The sequence below is a fragment of the Ptychodera flava genome, chromosome 7, assembly GCF_041260155.1.
Source record: "Ptychodera flava strain L36383 chromosome 7, AS_Pfla_20210202, whole genome shotgun sequence".
Classification (NCBI taxonomy): Eukaryota; Metazoa; Hemichordata; class Enteropneusta; family Ptychoderidae; genus Ptychodera; species Ptychodera flava.
Window position 1 is genome coordinate 361,184 of NC_091934.1, and position 16,634 is coordinate 377,817.

Below are 16,634 nucleotides of genomic sequence, written 5' to 3' on the forward strand. Positions count from 1 at the left end.
TTCACAAAAATTGACGATATGCAGCTGCCAAATAGAGTTGTAATTATTTAATTTACATAATACACACGGGTACCCAATTTGCTTGAGTCCGATATGAAATTATAAAAATCCATTGTTAAGTACTCTTCAGTTGCTTCTAAACTATTGAGTGATATATCAAATGCAAGGTATTGGCGTGTACAATAGCATTATGAATTCCAAACACGTATCTAAAATATTTTTATTAAATATTTTTATTTAAATCGCGAATATCTTGACTTATTTTTAATATTCATAAAATTGTGCAGTAAATTCGAATAATGCCCACAGTATGCAGCATGAATATCTGAACTATGTTTTGCAATTGATTTTTAGCTCATATTTGGTTTTATATATAAATACCAAAAAGAGCTTATATGATGAGTCTAAGTGGCGTCTGTATATTTGTGGGTATGTGCGGATGTATGTCCGTCACACACAAAGGCTCCCATACCGCCAAAGCTACCGTCTCAGTATTTGGTGTACAGGTAGATGTAGGGGTTGAGATGTGAATTTGTTCAAATGAACACATCAGTGTCAAAAATGTGCAAATGAGGTAAGAAAAAGCGAAATTCTGAAACAGGCTTGAAACAGGCTTACTCCCCTGACTTGAGTCATTTCCTGTCATTGTTTATGAACTGTTACATATTAATAGACCTGCTCAAACCATAGACAGTAGAGGGGAGGAAGACCGTCAGTAGAGGGGAGGAAGACCGTCTATGGTCAAACTAAGGGGGGCTAGCTGCCTTTCTGCTATGCATGTTGCTAAAGTTCTCCAGTACCTAAAGTTTCAGACCTTAATTACTTTTGTCATTCTTGTTTTTCTGGTTTAAATATTCCTTGTTGTTTTTCTGGTTGTACTGTGCAGAAATCATTGTCATAACATCAACGTAGAATTTTCCTGCACTGAACAGATAGAAACAACATTTATTGTTGATCTTTGGTACCCATACTGGTATGTACCAATTCTGATCAAATTTGAGCGACACCGTATAATTGCGGAATTTTTCTTTGTTTAGGATACGCATACTGGAAAATTTTCCTGTCTAATTCCCATTATAACTGAACAGCAAGAACATATTAAACGCGATTGGGACTAATTCGGGATAATTGAATCTTCATGTTTTTCAAATTTCTCAAACGTGTTTGGTGCCCTATAGCTGAGAGTTGCAATATTACAAATTACTCATAAAACAAGTAAAAAGAAAAGCAGATGATCTTGAATTTGCAGATTAAACTAACATCACTTCACCATCCGAGTCCGAATTACTTCCAATCGTGTTATAAATAGCTGTGTGTTGAATAGCTCCTTTGCATTATTGATGTCATTTAAGTTTGAGTTTCTCTAAAATTCTTATTTTTATGGCTAATTACTTGTTACCAAATCTGTGTTACACCGATCGTTTCATTTCAGTTATGTGGAACATGTAGACGAAGGCACCATGTTTAATTTTATCGTATTCATTGGTATGTAATAAAGGGAAAGTGACTCAACACATCGTTCATATCTTCGTTTGCGTTTTGTGTATGATATTGTATATTGTCAGTGTATATTATGTTTGGTGGTTTTATGTAAAATTTTGATTAGGAATGGCGAGTATTCCAGTTAACGATAAATTACTAACACCACTTTCAAGTTGGTAACTTATGCCAAAAATACACAAAATGACGCCCAGCAGGAAATAAGTTCATAGGACGCCCAATTATAAGTGGATGATCCAGTCCAATCTTTCACATATCATAATTCATTGACTTTTTTCTCAAACAAACAAACCAATATACATCAAAGATACAACAGACTTTAACATACAATAGCCAATAAAGTTCTGATCAATTAGTAACACCAGACAGTGTATCAATGTGCACTATTTAGTACACCGCACAATAAAACAATTAAAACGGTAGGCAGAGTAGTAAATCAGGAAAGATCATCAATTATTACATTCTCAAATCAGGAAAGATCATCAATTATTACATTCTCAAATCAGGAAAGATCATCAATTATTACATTCTCAAACAACCAACAACAATATACATAATAACTATGCAGAAAATAATCTTGAAAAACAACGTGTTTCAATTCAAGAATGAATTTTACCGTCAGATATTTGGGCGCAGTATAGGATGTCCAGCTTCACCAGAAATTCCAAACACAAGACAAAATAAGAATAATTCAGCAACACACAGAACAAATATCGCTCTGACTGAAATTCAGAGACGGCGTATGATTTTCATTGGAACCCAACACGAGCTTAACAAATTCATATCCAACATAAAAAATGCGGCCCAGTCTGAAATTTGGGAAAGTTTCAATGCAACAAATTAACATTCTCGACTTAACACACAAAAAAGCAACAGATACCAGATTCCAGTTCATGCAATCAAACAGCAACATTCAAGAGTTTGTTAAAGGCGAAACATTATGATACATTAGAACAAATATGCCACAACAATACGATACAAAATACAATTTTTTTTCGAGATAAAAGTAATGAAGTAAAAAAAAAAGTAAAAGTAATTTCAGATCTTGTTTGATTATTACTAACTTCAGAACAATTGGATGACATTTAATTGTTATTTGATTTTCATTGAATAGCCTTCGATACCTTGGAATCGCAAAAAGTAAAAGGGAACCAAAACATTTTCAGGTCCCCTATATGGCAGATCAAAACTTTCAAACTTTACTTTCCCTCAAAATTTCGATTCCAACCCGAATTCCTCTGCCCCTCACCGTTATTTGTGAACGTAGCACATACACAAAATTCAAACAACTATAAGATATGAACGATGTGTGGAGTTGCTTTCTCTTATTACATGTCACCAGTTGTATCTGCTCCAAATTAATCTTCCATGCTGTTAATGGGTATTTCATACTCCAAACAAAGGTCATGTTTGGAGAAACACTCTCTGACCTATAAAAACTAGACATCGGTATCGGATAATAATGCAGACAATAAGAGGTATTCATATATTTGGAAACATACATTAAACAAACAAAATATTCATATTCACACCTCCTTTCAGCTGTTTGTTCTCCATGTTCTATGCACATTTTGCACATCATAATGCATGTAGTTGCATTGATACTGCTGTCACAATTTTTAAAATACCATTATTCAAAAGGGGAAAATAACTTTTTTCACTACAAATACGAAAATATTTCAGTAAAATCACTTTGTATATCTCTTTTGATGTCAATTTTGTTTTGTACATGCAAATACTTTCTTTTAATATATATCTTGATAATTTAGAAGTATGTTTAGAATAGTTAATGAATTTTTGAATTTATCTTGCATTTATGCATATCGCTTACCTGTGTAAATTATGCAAATTTAGGGGTACGACCTTACTTGATAGTTCAACACTGTCAATTTTCTTGAATTAGAGATAATAAGCTTAAATGACGTATGATGTGGCTGTATGATGTTGCCGTATGTGATGAAATATTTATAATATTGTTATTCAAAAGGGAAAATATTTTTTCAATGTAAATATGAAAATATTTCAGTGACACCAATTTAAATATCTCTTATGATATCCATTCCGTATTCTACATGCAAATATCTTTCATTTGATATATCACTTGATAGTTTAAAAGTATGTTTAGAGTAGTTAACAATGAATTTCTAATTTTATGTTGCATTTATGCAAATTAGATATACTTGTAAATTATGCAAACTAGGGGCTACGACCGTACTTGACAGATCAAAATTGTCAATTATCTTGTAGTAGAGCTTTCACATGATGTATGATGTAGCTGTATGTTGTTGTTGTATGTGTTAAATATTTAAAATATTGTTATTCAAGAGAGGAAAATATTATTGTCAATATAAATATGAAAATATTTCAGTGAAATCAATTTATATATGTCTTTGGATATCCATGTTATGTTCTATATGAAAATACCTCTCATTTGATATATCAATCAATAGTTTAAAAGTATGTTTACAGTAGTTAACAATGAATTTTCTAATTGTATATCGCACTTATGCAAAATGTGTACCTTTGTGAATTATGCAAATTAGGGAGGTATGGCCCTTCTTGGCAGCTCCACATCGTCAATATTCTTAAAGTAGAGGTAATAAGCTTTCAAATGATGTATGATGTGGCCGTATGTAAGGTGGGTACATTAAACTCCTAAAATAAGGCCCTTTTTGTGGATTCGCCGCTTGCCTAAAAGCTGAGGTGAATTTTTTCATTGCGGACCAATTTTTGCAACTTTTCTATATAAGACATGTAATACCAAGGGATGGAACATTTGATATTCAGGAGGGGGTAGGGTCTAGAAGATTGATGAGGTAGCATTACTTTTTTTCCAGATCCCTTGTACATTCTTTTACCCACTCCCACCTTTTCTTTTTATCAAACCTTCTCTGTCTATTTTTTGTTGTTGACATTTGCTTATGTATTTAGGAACTGCTTGTCCCATTGCTATAGAAGTTGATATGCATGTTCCTAAAGATGACCTCCAGTACCTAAGTTGGAGACCTTATCTGCTTTTGTCATTCTTGTTTTTCATGGTTTAAATATTTCTCGAATGAACCAATTCAAACTGAATGTGAGCACACTGTCCTTGACGGTATTTTTACACTCCCATATATGCATATGTATATATGCAAATGGTAGGTATTTGTATAAAGTGGAAAAATGGCGTCTGTGTGTATGTATGTATGTATGTCTGTTAGTCCGTCCACATCAAAAACTCCTAAACCGTAGCACCTACTGTCTTAATATTTGGTGTACAGGTGCACCTAGGGGTGGAAGTGAATTTGTTCAAATGAACATGTCAGTGCCAAAAATATGCAAATGAGGGGAAAAAAAGGAAAAATCCTGTAAATGGCTAAAACTCAGTAAGCATTGGTCAGATTTGGTTGAAACTTGGTATGCAGATTTCTTTAGGTATTGTAAATTATGTGTGCAAAAATTGGAATGAAATTTGCATGTTTGTATTTTTAGGGTATTTTTTCCGTTTTTAGTCAAAAAATCTTGTTCTCTGAAATCGCTCGTCTGATTGCTATGAAACTTAATATTCATGTTCCTCAGAATGACCTCAGTCATGCTTGTACAAATTGTATTGATATTGTCATATTTGTAATTTTGGGGCAATTTTACCAATTTTTGATAAAAAATCTTTTTAATCCAAAAACTGCTGATTTGATAGCTTTTATACATGTATTTGGTATACAGGTATCTAAGAGTACTCTCAATGTAATGTATTGAAGGTATGTTGAAACTGGCAATTTTTTTTTTCTTTTTGGGGCAATTTTTGCCTTTTTTGGTCAAAAAGTTTTTCTCCTCAAACTTCTGATCTGGTAGCTTTGATATCTAGTGTACAGGTTCCTAGGCTTTATGTTAATTAGATATATTTAAAATTAGGATGAAATCTGCAATTTTGTAATTATTGGGGCAATTTTTCTCATTTTTGGTCAAAAAATTTGTTTCTCAAAATTTACCAGTCTGATTGCTTTGATATTTAGTAAACCGGTCCTTAGGCTTTTTGTTAATAAGATATATTGAAATTAAGTTGAAATCCGGAATTTTGAATTTTTGGGGCAACTTTGCGAAACTTTCAGTTTTACTGGAATATCTTTCATTTTGTATTTTTAAGATTTTTTGGGGGTAATTTTATACCTACTGGAACTAAGAGTATATAATGTGGTGATTTAGTAAGCATTTGATATGGTAAACTGTATTTGGTGTTGAAATGCGGTAAAAAAATCCTGGCAGATTTTGAAAAAATTCCAAACAAATGCCAATAAAAAATTCAGCCAGAGAAGGTTTGACAAAAAGAAAGGTGGGAGAGTGGGGAAAAAAGAATGTACAATGGATCGGATAAAAAAGATAATGTACCTCATCGATCTTCCAGACACCATCCCTTATCAAATGGTCCACCCCGATGTATTTTTGTGCACAATTAACCATGCAGTGTATTTTAGTTTAAGATGTCAAGTTAGGTAAGGATTTGAAAGGAATAGTCAAGTTCACCACAGTTGAACTTTACCTCTTGTGTCATCATCCTTGTGTAATTGGTTAAGTTTGTAAGTTGTTCCAGATGTGGATGTACCAGCTGTTATGGAAGAAAACAATGTTTACTCCTGTAGGGTTTCTGAGTTGATGATTGTAAGTTGAAATTTCTCCATTAGTACCTGATGTATGGGCAAAGTGTAAACATTGGTTGCATGTTATGTATTTCAGTCTATGTCAAATATTGTAAATGAAAAATCAAGAACAGTTTACTGTGTGCTTGTAAAAGATAACATATTTGTCAATACATAAACTGCCTTGCAGATTGATTGTCTTAAATATTATCACAGAAGTAGAAAAGGAAAAGAAACTAATCAAATTAATGTAACATATTCACTCTCAGTGCCTGTATAGGCCTATACTTAACTATTTTATCATTACATTCAGCTGTTTGTTATATCTTTATCACTCTCCATGGGCCAAGGCACACGTGGGGTCAATGTCATCACTCTGTGTCAGTCTGTGTATGTCAGTCTGTCTGTATATGTATGTCCATGTTTCATACAATTGTTGATTTGTTTTGATAACTACATGTATATGGGAGCGAACAGTGATGTTGTCACTATTTTTTAGCTCACATTTGGTTTTACCAATGTGAGTTTATCGTATAGGCTGAAGTCGATGGCGTCTGTATGTATGTATGTATGTATGTATGTATGTATGTATGTATGTATGTATGTATGTATGTATGTATGTATGTCCGTCAACATCAAAAACACGCAAACCGCTGCACGTTTCAGCTTTGTATTTGGTGTGTGGATGCATCCTGGGCTATAGATGGGATTTTGTTCAAATGAAGTCTGCATTGCCAAAATCATGCAAATGAGCTTACAAAATGTGAAAATGGTTAAGAATTAATAACTCAAGAACCGCTTTTTTGATTGCTTTGAAAATTTGTGTGCAAGTACCTTAGGTCAACCTTATACAGTTTTATGAATATTGTGAAGATATCCGTAATTTTGTATTTTTGCTGAATTTTTTTGTGATTTTTCTCATTTTCAGTGAAAATTCTTCTTCTCTGAAACCGCCGGCCCAATGGCTGTCAAATTTGGGTTGTCTCTTTGCAAGGGTGTTACTCTTCTAATTTGTTGAAATTATGACAAAATTGGGAAAATTACTATTTTTGTGCAATTTTGTCAATTTTGGTCAAAAAATCTTAGACTGTGTTTCCTTTTTAAAACCCCTGGACAGACAGCTTTCATATTTCGTACACAGACGTACAGAGATGACAATAGTTAGATATGTCGAACTTGTCCTGAAATATAAAAAATTGTATTTTTAAGACAATATTGTCATTTTTGGTCAAGAAAACTTTATCTCAACATTACTTGTTTGATAGCTTTGTAATTTGGTATAAAGTCCCTTGTTTGATAGCTTTGTAATTTGGTGTAAAGTCCCGAAAGATGTTATTAGATAAATTTTCTGCTCAAAGTGTTGGGAAACCCCAAAATTTGTATATTTGAGGTACTTTTCTCAGTTTGTGACCTTAAATGACCTATATCAACCCAGGATATGTTGTGAGACAATTTTGAAGGCTGTGAACATAAGTTTGTCATATTTGATACCAATTTGTAGAAAATTTGATCCAGAAAACAAAGCTGAGGTAATTTTTTTTCATTTTAGACCAATCTTTGCAACTTTTCTATGTAAGACAGACCATGGAGGTAGTAGAGAAGGAGTCACAACTGAGATAATTACGTTTTATTACTATTGTTCACCATTGGTTTAATCCCTTTATGTCCATTGTTTAAAACCCCTTTCCCGCCATCTGCGTTGCCGACGGTACCTTCGCAACCGAACCGAGTGAAATGAACCTGGGTTTGCTAATGCGACTCAGTTTCTCCACAGTGTCATAACACATGCGCAAAGACTGTATTTGCGTAGCTTGGGTCAAGTGCGTCATGATAGTGTAAGAACCGACACGTTCCGTCCACGAAAAGTGAAGTTACAAGGAATTTAAGTTTTTCATTCTCAAAATCTTGGTAATTTTAACGTCGTTTTTTATATACTTTACATTCGATCGCAGGAACCTTTCCTTGTTAGAATGAAAGTTCTGATCACGAACTTTTCAATCATGTACTGAGTATGGTGCAGCGGACTGCAGCACTGCCGTGAGCGTGGGTTAAACTTGTAGCGTTTCCCGGGTGTTTATGACGCGACGCCAGCGACGCCATAGGCGACGCTGCGACGCTTTGTTTCAATGCATCGTACGTGTTGTTTTTATATCGCGACCATTCATAAAAGTCATGGATGTAGCAGTTAAAAGCTATGCTTTCTTATTTAACCTTATCATTAATGCCAGTACAACATGATGAAACACGGCAAGAACCAAGAACTGGATTTGGAAAAAGTTGGCGTGTTAACAATGCTGCTCTACGATGTTTGGCATTTTTTGTGATCGCAAGCTATTATCAACTCAGTCTCCGCGCTTTTGCAGATACAAAAGCTCCCTTCCTCAATTATCTGTTCCTCGACCTCTTTAACATCGTGTACATCAAAATCAGTGGAACGACTCGAACTTCCCGACGCGACGCTGGGACACGTGACGCCATGTTTGAAGATCTGTCAACTGCCGAGGGACGGCCGAAACACCCGAACGACCCCGAACGAACTTAATCTTGTTTACTAAATCCGAGAAAACGCGTTCGCAAGTCCCGTTGGTGCTAATGGAGTAGTTTGTAAGGCAAACAGCGGCAAAACACATGGTCCCTTTGATCTCCGCCTAGTTGTGACTCCTTCTCTACTACCTCCATGGACAGACAAAAACTGATGAGAAATTTGGATCCAGGATAATTCCAGATGTTGTAATCACCACCCACAGTGGAAGGCATTTCACTATCTGTAACTAACTTAAGTGCTGTTTACATTAGAATGATAACACTCATGGCGTTAATTAAAAATCTCCAAGATTGTAAATGTACTTCCTGTCATTTGGTCTTATGTAATACCAAGGGGTGGAACATTTGATATGCAGGAGGGGGTAGGGTGTAGAAGATCAATAATGTAGCATTACTTTTTTAGCAGATCCCTTGTGCATTTTTTGCCCACTCCCACCTTTTCTTTTTTTCAAGCCTTCTCTGTTTTTTGTTGTTGACATTTGCTTATGTATTTAGGATCTGCTTTTTCCATTGCTATAGAAGTTGATATGCATGTTCCTAAAGATGACCTCCAGTACCTAAGTTGGAGACCTTATTTGCTTTTGTCATTCTTGTTTTTCATGGTTTAAATATTTCTCGAATGAACCAATTCAAACTGAATGTGAGCACACTGTCCTTGACGGTATTTTTACGCTCCCATATATGCATATGTATATATGGTGACCTCCAGTACCAAAGTTGGAGACCTTATTTGCTTTTGTCATTCTTGTTTTTCATGGTTTAAATATTTCTCGAATGAACCAATTCAAACTGAATGTGAGCACACTGTCCTTGACGGTATTTTTACGCTCCCATATATGCATATGTATATATGGTGACCTCCAGTACCTAAGTTGGAGACCTTATTTGCTTTTGTCATTCTTGTTTTTCATGGTTTAAATATTTCTCGAATGAACCAATTCAAACTGAATGTGAGCACACTGTCCTTGACGGTATTTTTACGCTCCCATATATGCATATGTATATATGGTGACCTCCAGTACCTAAGTTGGAGACCTTATTTGCTTTTGTCATTCTTGTTTTTCATAGTTTTAATATTTCTCGAATGGACCAATTCAAACCGAATGTGAGCACATAGTGTCCTTGAGGTATTTTTAAATTATACCGGATTTTTCTGAGAGTACGCCCAGGGCCGTTAAACAGAAAATGGCTACATTGTCTGCTTCACACCTGTAGCTAAATAACGGCCCAGGGCCGTAATTCGGTAAAAATTTACTCGCCAATTAACTAAAAAATAAAGGAGTTATTTTATCACTGTTGATCACAAAACCAAAAATAAATGACGGTAGAACGCTGCAAAACATCCACTCATTTTTTTCTCCAGAGTTTTGTTTTCTTTTTCGTCATTGTGCGCTACAAATTCCCGGGCTACAAATTCTAACGGATCCATCTTCAACAAAAAGGACACAATGTTGCAATTTTCTGATGCATCATACAATAACATAAACTGACACTCATGCACTCATTCACGCACGCATAAAACTAAACTGAACCCAAGATACGATCAAGATTTCTTTTATTTGTATATCAACACAAATTGCAATACACATCTCTTTGGAAAATAAAATCACACATGGAAAAATAAATTACGAGTCAGGTAAAAATAACGCATGGATAATCAACGCACAACCGTGACAACACAAGGTCCCATTTAGCTGTGGGTCCATAGCTGTGGTGTTTTCAGACGGGATTCATGCCTTTTACGGGCTGGTTTTGACTTTTACGATTTTAACCCCGCCACCACAGCTATGGGATATTCCATAGACTAGCGTCCATGTTCCGCCGCAAGCACCCTTTGCGGAAGTTTGCTCGACGATATTTCGAAATATTTTCCATCCAAATTACAAATTGCCAACACTCATCGACAGCTTGGTTATTAGGGACTAACCAGACCAGAAGTCCGCTCAAAATTCACTGAAATATCGCCTTTTTTTTCTAAGTTTGCCCGACATGACTACACGGAGACCGCCATTTTGCTAGCGTAAAACTGTTGGTCGAGGATCCCTGCAGTACGTCACTACAGTGACGTAGCGGTGACCTCTCAACTTCTAAACACAAACTGAGAGATTCTTCGTGTGATATCGATGACCATCGTTCGTCTTATGGACATTCCCAGTCTCACAAAACTGAAACCAAACTTTTACTTGGGGGGGTGGGGGAAAGTTCAGTCCTAGGATCTATGATTATTCGTGGCGCGCGGATGCTGGCCGTAATCTCTTGGTTCGTGTTCAGAAGTTGAGAGGTCACCGCCTACTACGTCACTGTAGTGACGTACTGCAGGGATCCTCGACAAACAGTTTTACGCTAGATTTTACTTGCCAATAACAAAAAAGGAAAAACCTTTTTAAATTTTTATATAGACATTTATTTTTATATATGCCTCCATGGTTTGTCGAACGCATTCAAATTTAAGCGAAGAAAATCATCGATCAGATTTTGACGTGTGCACGTGTTCTGAGGTTGACCTAGTTTGTAAGTGTGACAAGTTAATCAAAGTAGTCGAACTTGTGAAAACAGATACAGTGTTTCACATTCGTTGCACGCAAAGAGGTCAATAATCGTAACAATTGTGGATCATACCATTTCTACTAGGGATTACTACTACTGTTACGTTTGTGAATGCAACAAATTTACGCGAAGAAAACCATCAGATTTTTGTATCAAAGCGAAAAAACCTGAAAAGTAATGATGTACATTAAATAAAAAAATAATGAAACAGAGTTATTTTTTATGATAGTCATTTTATTATTTCATGATCCCCATCGTGCAGAAAGGAAAATTCCTGGCTCCTGCTTCATCTGTCAATCATTGTCGGCATTGTGTGGCAAACTCTAACGTTGACTTTGCGTTCTTCTGGATCATTCCACCTGCATTTTAGTAGCATAAATAGGGGTATACGGACATATATCGCCGAAGTAATTATCTTAGAAGTGTAACTTATTTTATTTTGTACGCTATATAAAACTTTTTGACCTTTGCGTAGATAATTTTTTTCAAGGGGAGTCAAGTTGAAATGCCGTAGACAAAGGTTGAGATGAAATTTAAAATTCTTAATAACGGCCCACCCCCCAAATAACCGCCCATGGGCGGTTTTTCGAGTGGGCGTACTCTCAGAAAAATCCGGTAGTATAGTACTACTTCAAACAGATTTACAATTATCATTATGTCAACCCATAATTTTACATCACAAAGACTGTAATTCTGCCAATTTTTTTATTTTTCAGTCATTTTATAAATTTTGCACTGCACAAGTAGATGATTGAACAAACTGCAATGTTTGAATATGATAAACTCAAAGAATAAAAATCCTTTGGTCACAGATTAAATTGTTTTTTGAAAATAAATTTACTTTTAAACACTTTTAACATATATTCTTTACAGGGTCATGTATTTATAGGAGAATATGCCTATTAAAAACAGTAATTTCATCACTTTTTAGCTCCGCTGTCATCGACGCGGAGCTTATCAAATAGGTTGATTTTCCATCTGCGTCCATCCATCCGTCTGTCAACAATTGCCTTCTCCTCTGAAACCGCAAGTCCGATTGCTTTGAAATTCCATATGCAGTTCACTTGGGATGACCTTACTTAAGTTTGTTCAAATATATATATATATATATATATATATATATATATATATATATATATATATATATACGTTATATCAAGAAGTAGTTCAACAAATTTCATGAAACTTTGTGCAGATGTTGAGTTCACAGTGCTTTAAAAGTGAATAAAGACATTTATCTATGTCGTGTAAATAAATTTTTAATTTGTATATTAAGGAACTTTCATAATTAGTGTGATATGTCTAGAAATGATGCATCAAAATTGATGAAACACAGTGCAGATGTTGATCTCTGAGTACTGTAATGCTGTGTAAAGACATGAAGAAGTATCATGTCAATAAATAGATAATTTGCATATATGATGAACTATCATAATTAGTGTAATATGCCTAGAAGTGCTGAATCAAATTTGATGAAATGTGGTACAGATGTTCATCCTACAATAGTGCAATGGTGTGCAAAGATATGTAGCAGTATCATATCAATTAACTGCTGATTACCTATATTATGAATTTTCGTACTTAAGGCTGATATGCCAAGAAGTGGTTCTTCAAATTTGATGAAACTTGTACAGATGTTTTGCTCTCATTGCTTTTACAGTGAATAAGAACATTTATCAGTACCATGTTAATACATTTTTAATTTGCATAATTAATGAACTGTCCTGATTTGAGTGATATGTCCAGAAATAGTGCATCAGATTTGATGATTGGTATAGATGTCGATCTCACAGTGCTGTAATACAATTCAGTGACACCTAGCATTGTCATTTAAATTAATTGCTAATTTGCATACATAATAAAAATTGTTCTTCAGCATGAATGCCCAGAAGCACTGCATCAAATTGTATAGAATGTGGTACAGGTGATAGTCTGTCAGTGTTATAATAGAATGAAAACTATTTTGCAAAATCCTGTCAAGTAATGACTACCGGTACTTGCATCATTTTTGTAATAGACCTTTTACTGGTTATCCCACAATGCATTGCAGTGACTTTATCAAACACCGTATATAAGCTCAAAACTCTGAAAACATGCCTATTTGATTTGTACAACAGATTGTTATAGAAGAATGACACAAATTTGCAATACCAAATAATGCCCCATGTACCGTATAATCTAACCATCAGCGATGAAAATATAGGTCAGGGTGTAATCTGCCATAGAGTTCTATGAGTAACGTACCCTGCGTGTACCCTACGGCTAAAAAGTTCTATGCGTTACGTATGCTTTGTATACCCTGGCGCGCATTGCATCATGGAACCGGTAAAAAACTATAGGGTGGCCGCCCAAACTGGTTTTACAATTTTACCACCATGGAGCTTGTTCTCGGCAATTAAGCCTCATAATAGGCATTGCAGTATTTTTAATCACAGACCCTGTGAATGAACAGGACTCTATCCTCGCTCTCCGAGGACCTGTCATCAAATTACGAATTAACAAGCAGGGACTGTGTCATCAACGATTACTTGTTGTCTATGTATTAAGTAATGTGATTAAATTACCTAAAAATTTCAAGTTTTTACCACCAAATTTCTACCGTTGATCACCCACATTGAAAACTGGTTGTAAAAATGGACTGCCTAAAAATTGAAAGTTCAAACTGTTTGCAAACAAAAAAGCACTTTGTTTCAGGCCACTTGTTGAAACGCCTATTTTGAGGGATTTCAGCTAACTGACTGTTTTCCAGGGGAATTAATATTGCAGATTTTGTGAGTTCAAGGTGCACAAAAAGTAACGCATGCAGTAAGACTAATCATAACTTACTATATATTTTGTTCATACAGAGATGTACTGATTCTGAAAGGCATTGAACAGTATCAAATCATTGCTATTTTGCATATATGAATCATCATCACAGAAACTGCTTGTCTTTAATGTTTCAAGATCTTTTATTAAACTGCTTGTGTAAGTGACCACCTTGCGTGAGAGGCATATGGCAAAGAAACTATAAGCATAGATGGCAGATTTCTGTGCTGGCTATTCATTGGTGAATGTATGTGTATAAAGGGTATCTGTAAGTATCGAGCCGTACTGAAACAGTTCTTTTGTCATAAGAATACACTGTGTTAATTGTCAAAGGACCTCTGCAATCCTATATCTGGTATTATTCTATGCACGTCCTCTGTACCATTCAAGTCAATAGTAGCTCAGGGACATTGGCCCTATGTTAGTTTGCCTTAACAAATACAAATGATTGCCTGGTGCAGAGATCTGTAATATCATTATCGTTTTCTTCCTTTAGAATCTAACCCTTTTTACCACACACATCAGACAATGTTGTATTGTATGGCCTAAGAAAATGTCATGTTCATGTCAAATCATTCATAAGATTTTCGTGATAGTGTAAAAGTTTGTGTTTTACAGGTTGGAGAAGATGGTGCTGGACACTATGTTAAGATGGTACACAATGGCATTGAATATGGAGATATGCAGCTCATTTGTGAAGCCTATCATCTCATGAAAGATGCTCTTGGAATGAGCCCTGATGAAATGAGTAAGGTAAATAAAAACAACCAAAACAAATGTTGAAAATAAGGGCAAAGTATCACTCTGCCGTGCTCTTTTTGACATTACTATCTAACCAGATATGAACTGTAAATGCTCACGTGTTTCATTATATATTGCAGTTATGTGTAAATTTGAACCTTTGCCACATGTTTGCAACTTCATTGAAAGTATTATGATCAACATAATGAACAATATTCACCACAGATTAACTCTATAGGTCATTAAGTATTGAAATACGCAATTACCTGAAATAGAAATAACTAATTTCTTTGACTGCTGTCATTGTATCACCTCTTTATATAGCAAGTGTAATTGCCTCTTGTCAAGTCCTTCAAACTATATATTCTAAACTTTGAAAGCTCATTAGATATGCAAATTATAAATTAGCTGACATGAAAACTTACGTGCGAAATGACTTCCAATATTGGTATAACCTGGTATAGTCATCAGTGTACATAGCATGTTATGCCAACTTTGATCAAATACATCTAAGTATATATCCCTAATTTAGAAAAGTTCATTAAATACACAAATTAGGAACTGGCTGAAGCAAAAATGCTTAATGCCTTTCAATAATGTAAGCCTACATAATAGTATAGCTATATCTTTAATGTACATAGCAAGTTTCATCAATTTTGGTCAAGTAAATTTAAATATATATTATCCCTAATTTCAAAAATTCATTAAATATGCAAATTAGGAGCTGGATGAAGTAAAATGCTTAAACCGGTGTGCGGAGTATAAAAGACCCCTAACTCATCGAAAATTCATAATGGCGCTTGAGTGACAACTGGCAACAGCAAGGTAGACCGCTCCGTGAAAATCAGCCGAAGCGATTCTCAAACAAACATTATTGGCATACCATAAACATAGAGTGTTTCATAAACATGTAGGCCATACAGGTATCCGCAAAGTTTCACAAAGCCTTTTAAAATTACGACGATTAGGGGAAAAATCGCTTTCGTAACAAAGGAAATGGCCCCAAGGGAACAGTCGTTCCGCGATTCAAACAATTGTCAATCATTCAGTGACGCGTAGAGGTGTAAACTAGTCAAACATTTGCTGTGCATACGAGAATAATTACGATGTAAACAAACCATGTGTACGCTTAGAGTTACATGGATATTGGCGTGCACACAGGATGAAAACTTCGTGGTTGTCATGAACTATTTTACTAACAAGCGTTTATGATGCACAGACATCGTGAAAGTGAGCCATTTTCGGTCGTGACTTAGCAAGAGATGTGTCAGTACCGGTACGATGTATTCTTGCGAAAAGTGCGTACACTGTATTTTACAGAACTGCAGGCAGAGTTCATAGTTTACAATGACATCGAAAACAACTAAATATTAAAGCATGGCGGTAGCCTCCATGATCAATTTGATTACAGTCAGTCAAAGAGAGCCACTTTTTTAAACAGCCCCCCCCCCCCCAATCTACGGCCGAAAGTACCGGTACGCTACAGTCGCTGCCCTGAAAACGGTCGTATGGTTTGTACATGTGTACACGTGTTCTCACACATGGCAATGACATGTCGTGTTCGGAGGGTTGGTAAGGATTTGACATACCGGTTGCCCCAGTAACGTTTGGACTTCTGTTATGAGAATGAAACAAAGCTTGTAAAGACATCAAAACAGTATTTGTCAATGTCAGTTCAAGGTGAGCATCGACGCGTCGTCACCCGATCTTCTTCGAAAGGCTTATGCCTATTGATACGTGTGTCTGAGATCGGCTCATTGAGTTGGCACTATTGTATGATTTCGACAAAGGTTGGACTTTAATTTCTTCAATAACGAAGATATTTATGAACCCAGTCCGTGGTTCATCCCATTGCTCGAAAAAATAAACATAACTCGT

At 35.4% G+C, this 16,634-nt stretch overlaps 1 protein-coding gene across 2 annotated transcripts in view; it reads left to right on the forward strand.

Annotated features, from left to right (window-relative positions):
- The window catches only part of LOC139137833 (6-phosphogluconate dehydrogenase, decarboxylating-like), a 258,052-nt gene that overhangs the window by 107,156 nt on the left and 134,262 nt on the right, over positions 1-16,634 (forward strand). For both annotated transcript variants that reach the window (XM_070706117.1, XM_070706116.1), the window contains exon 8: positions 14,634-14,768. In XM_070706117.1, the coding sequence (XP_070562218.1) occupies positions 14,634-14,768 (135 nt within the window). The remainder of the gene's footprint in view (positions 1-14,633; positions 14,769-16,634) is intronic.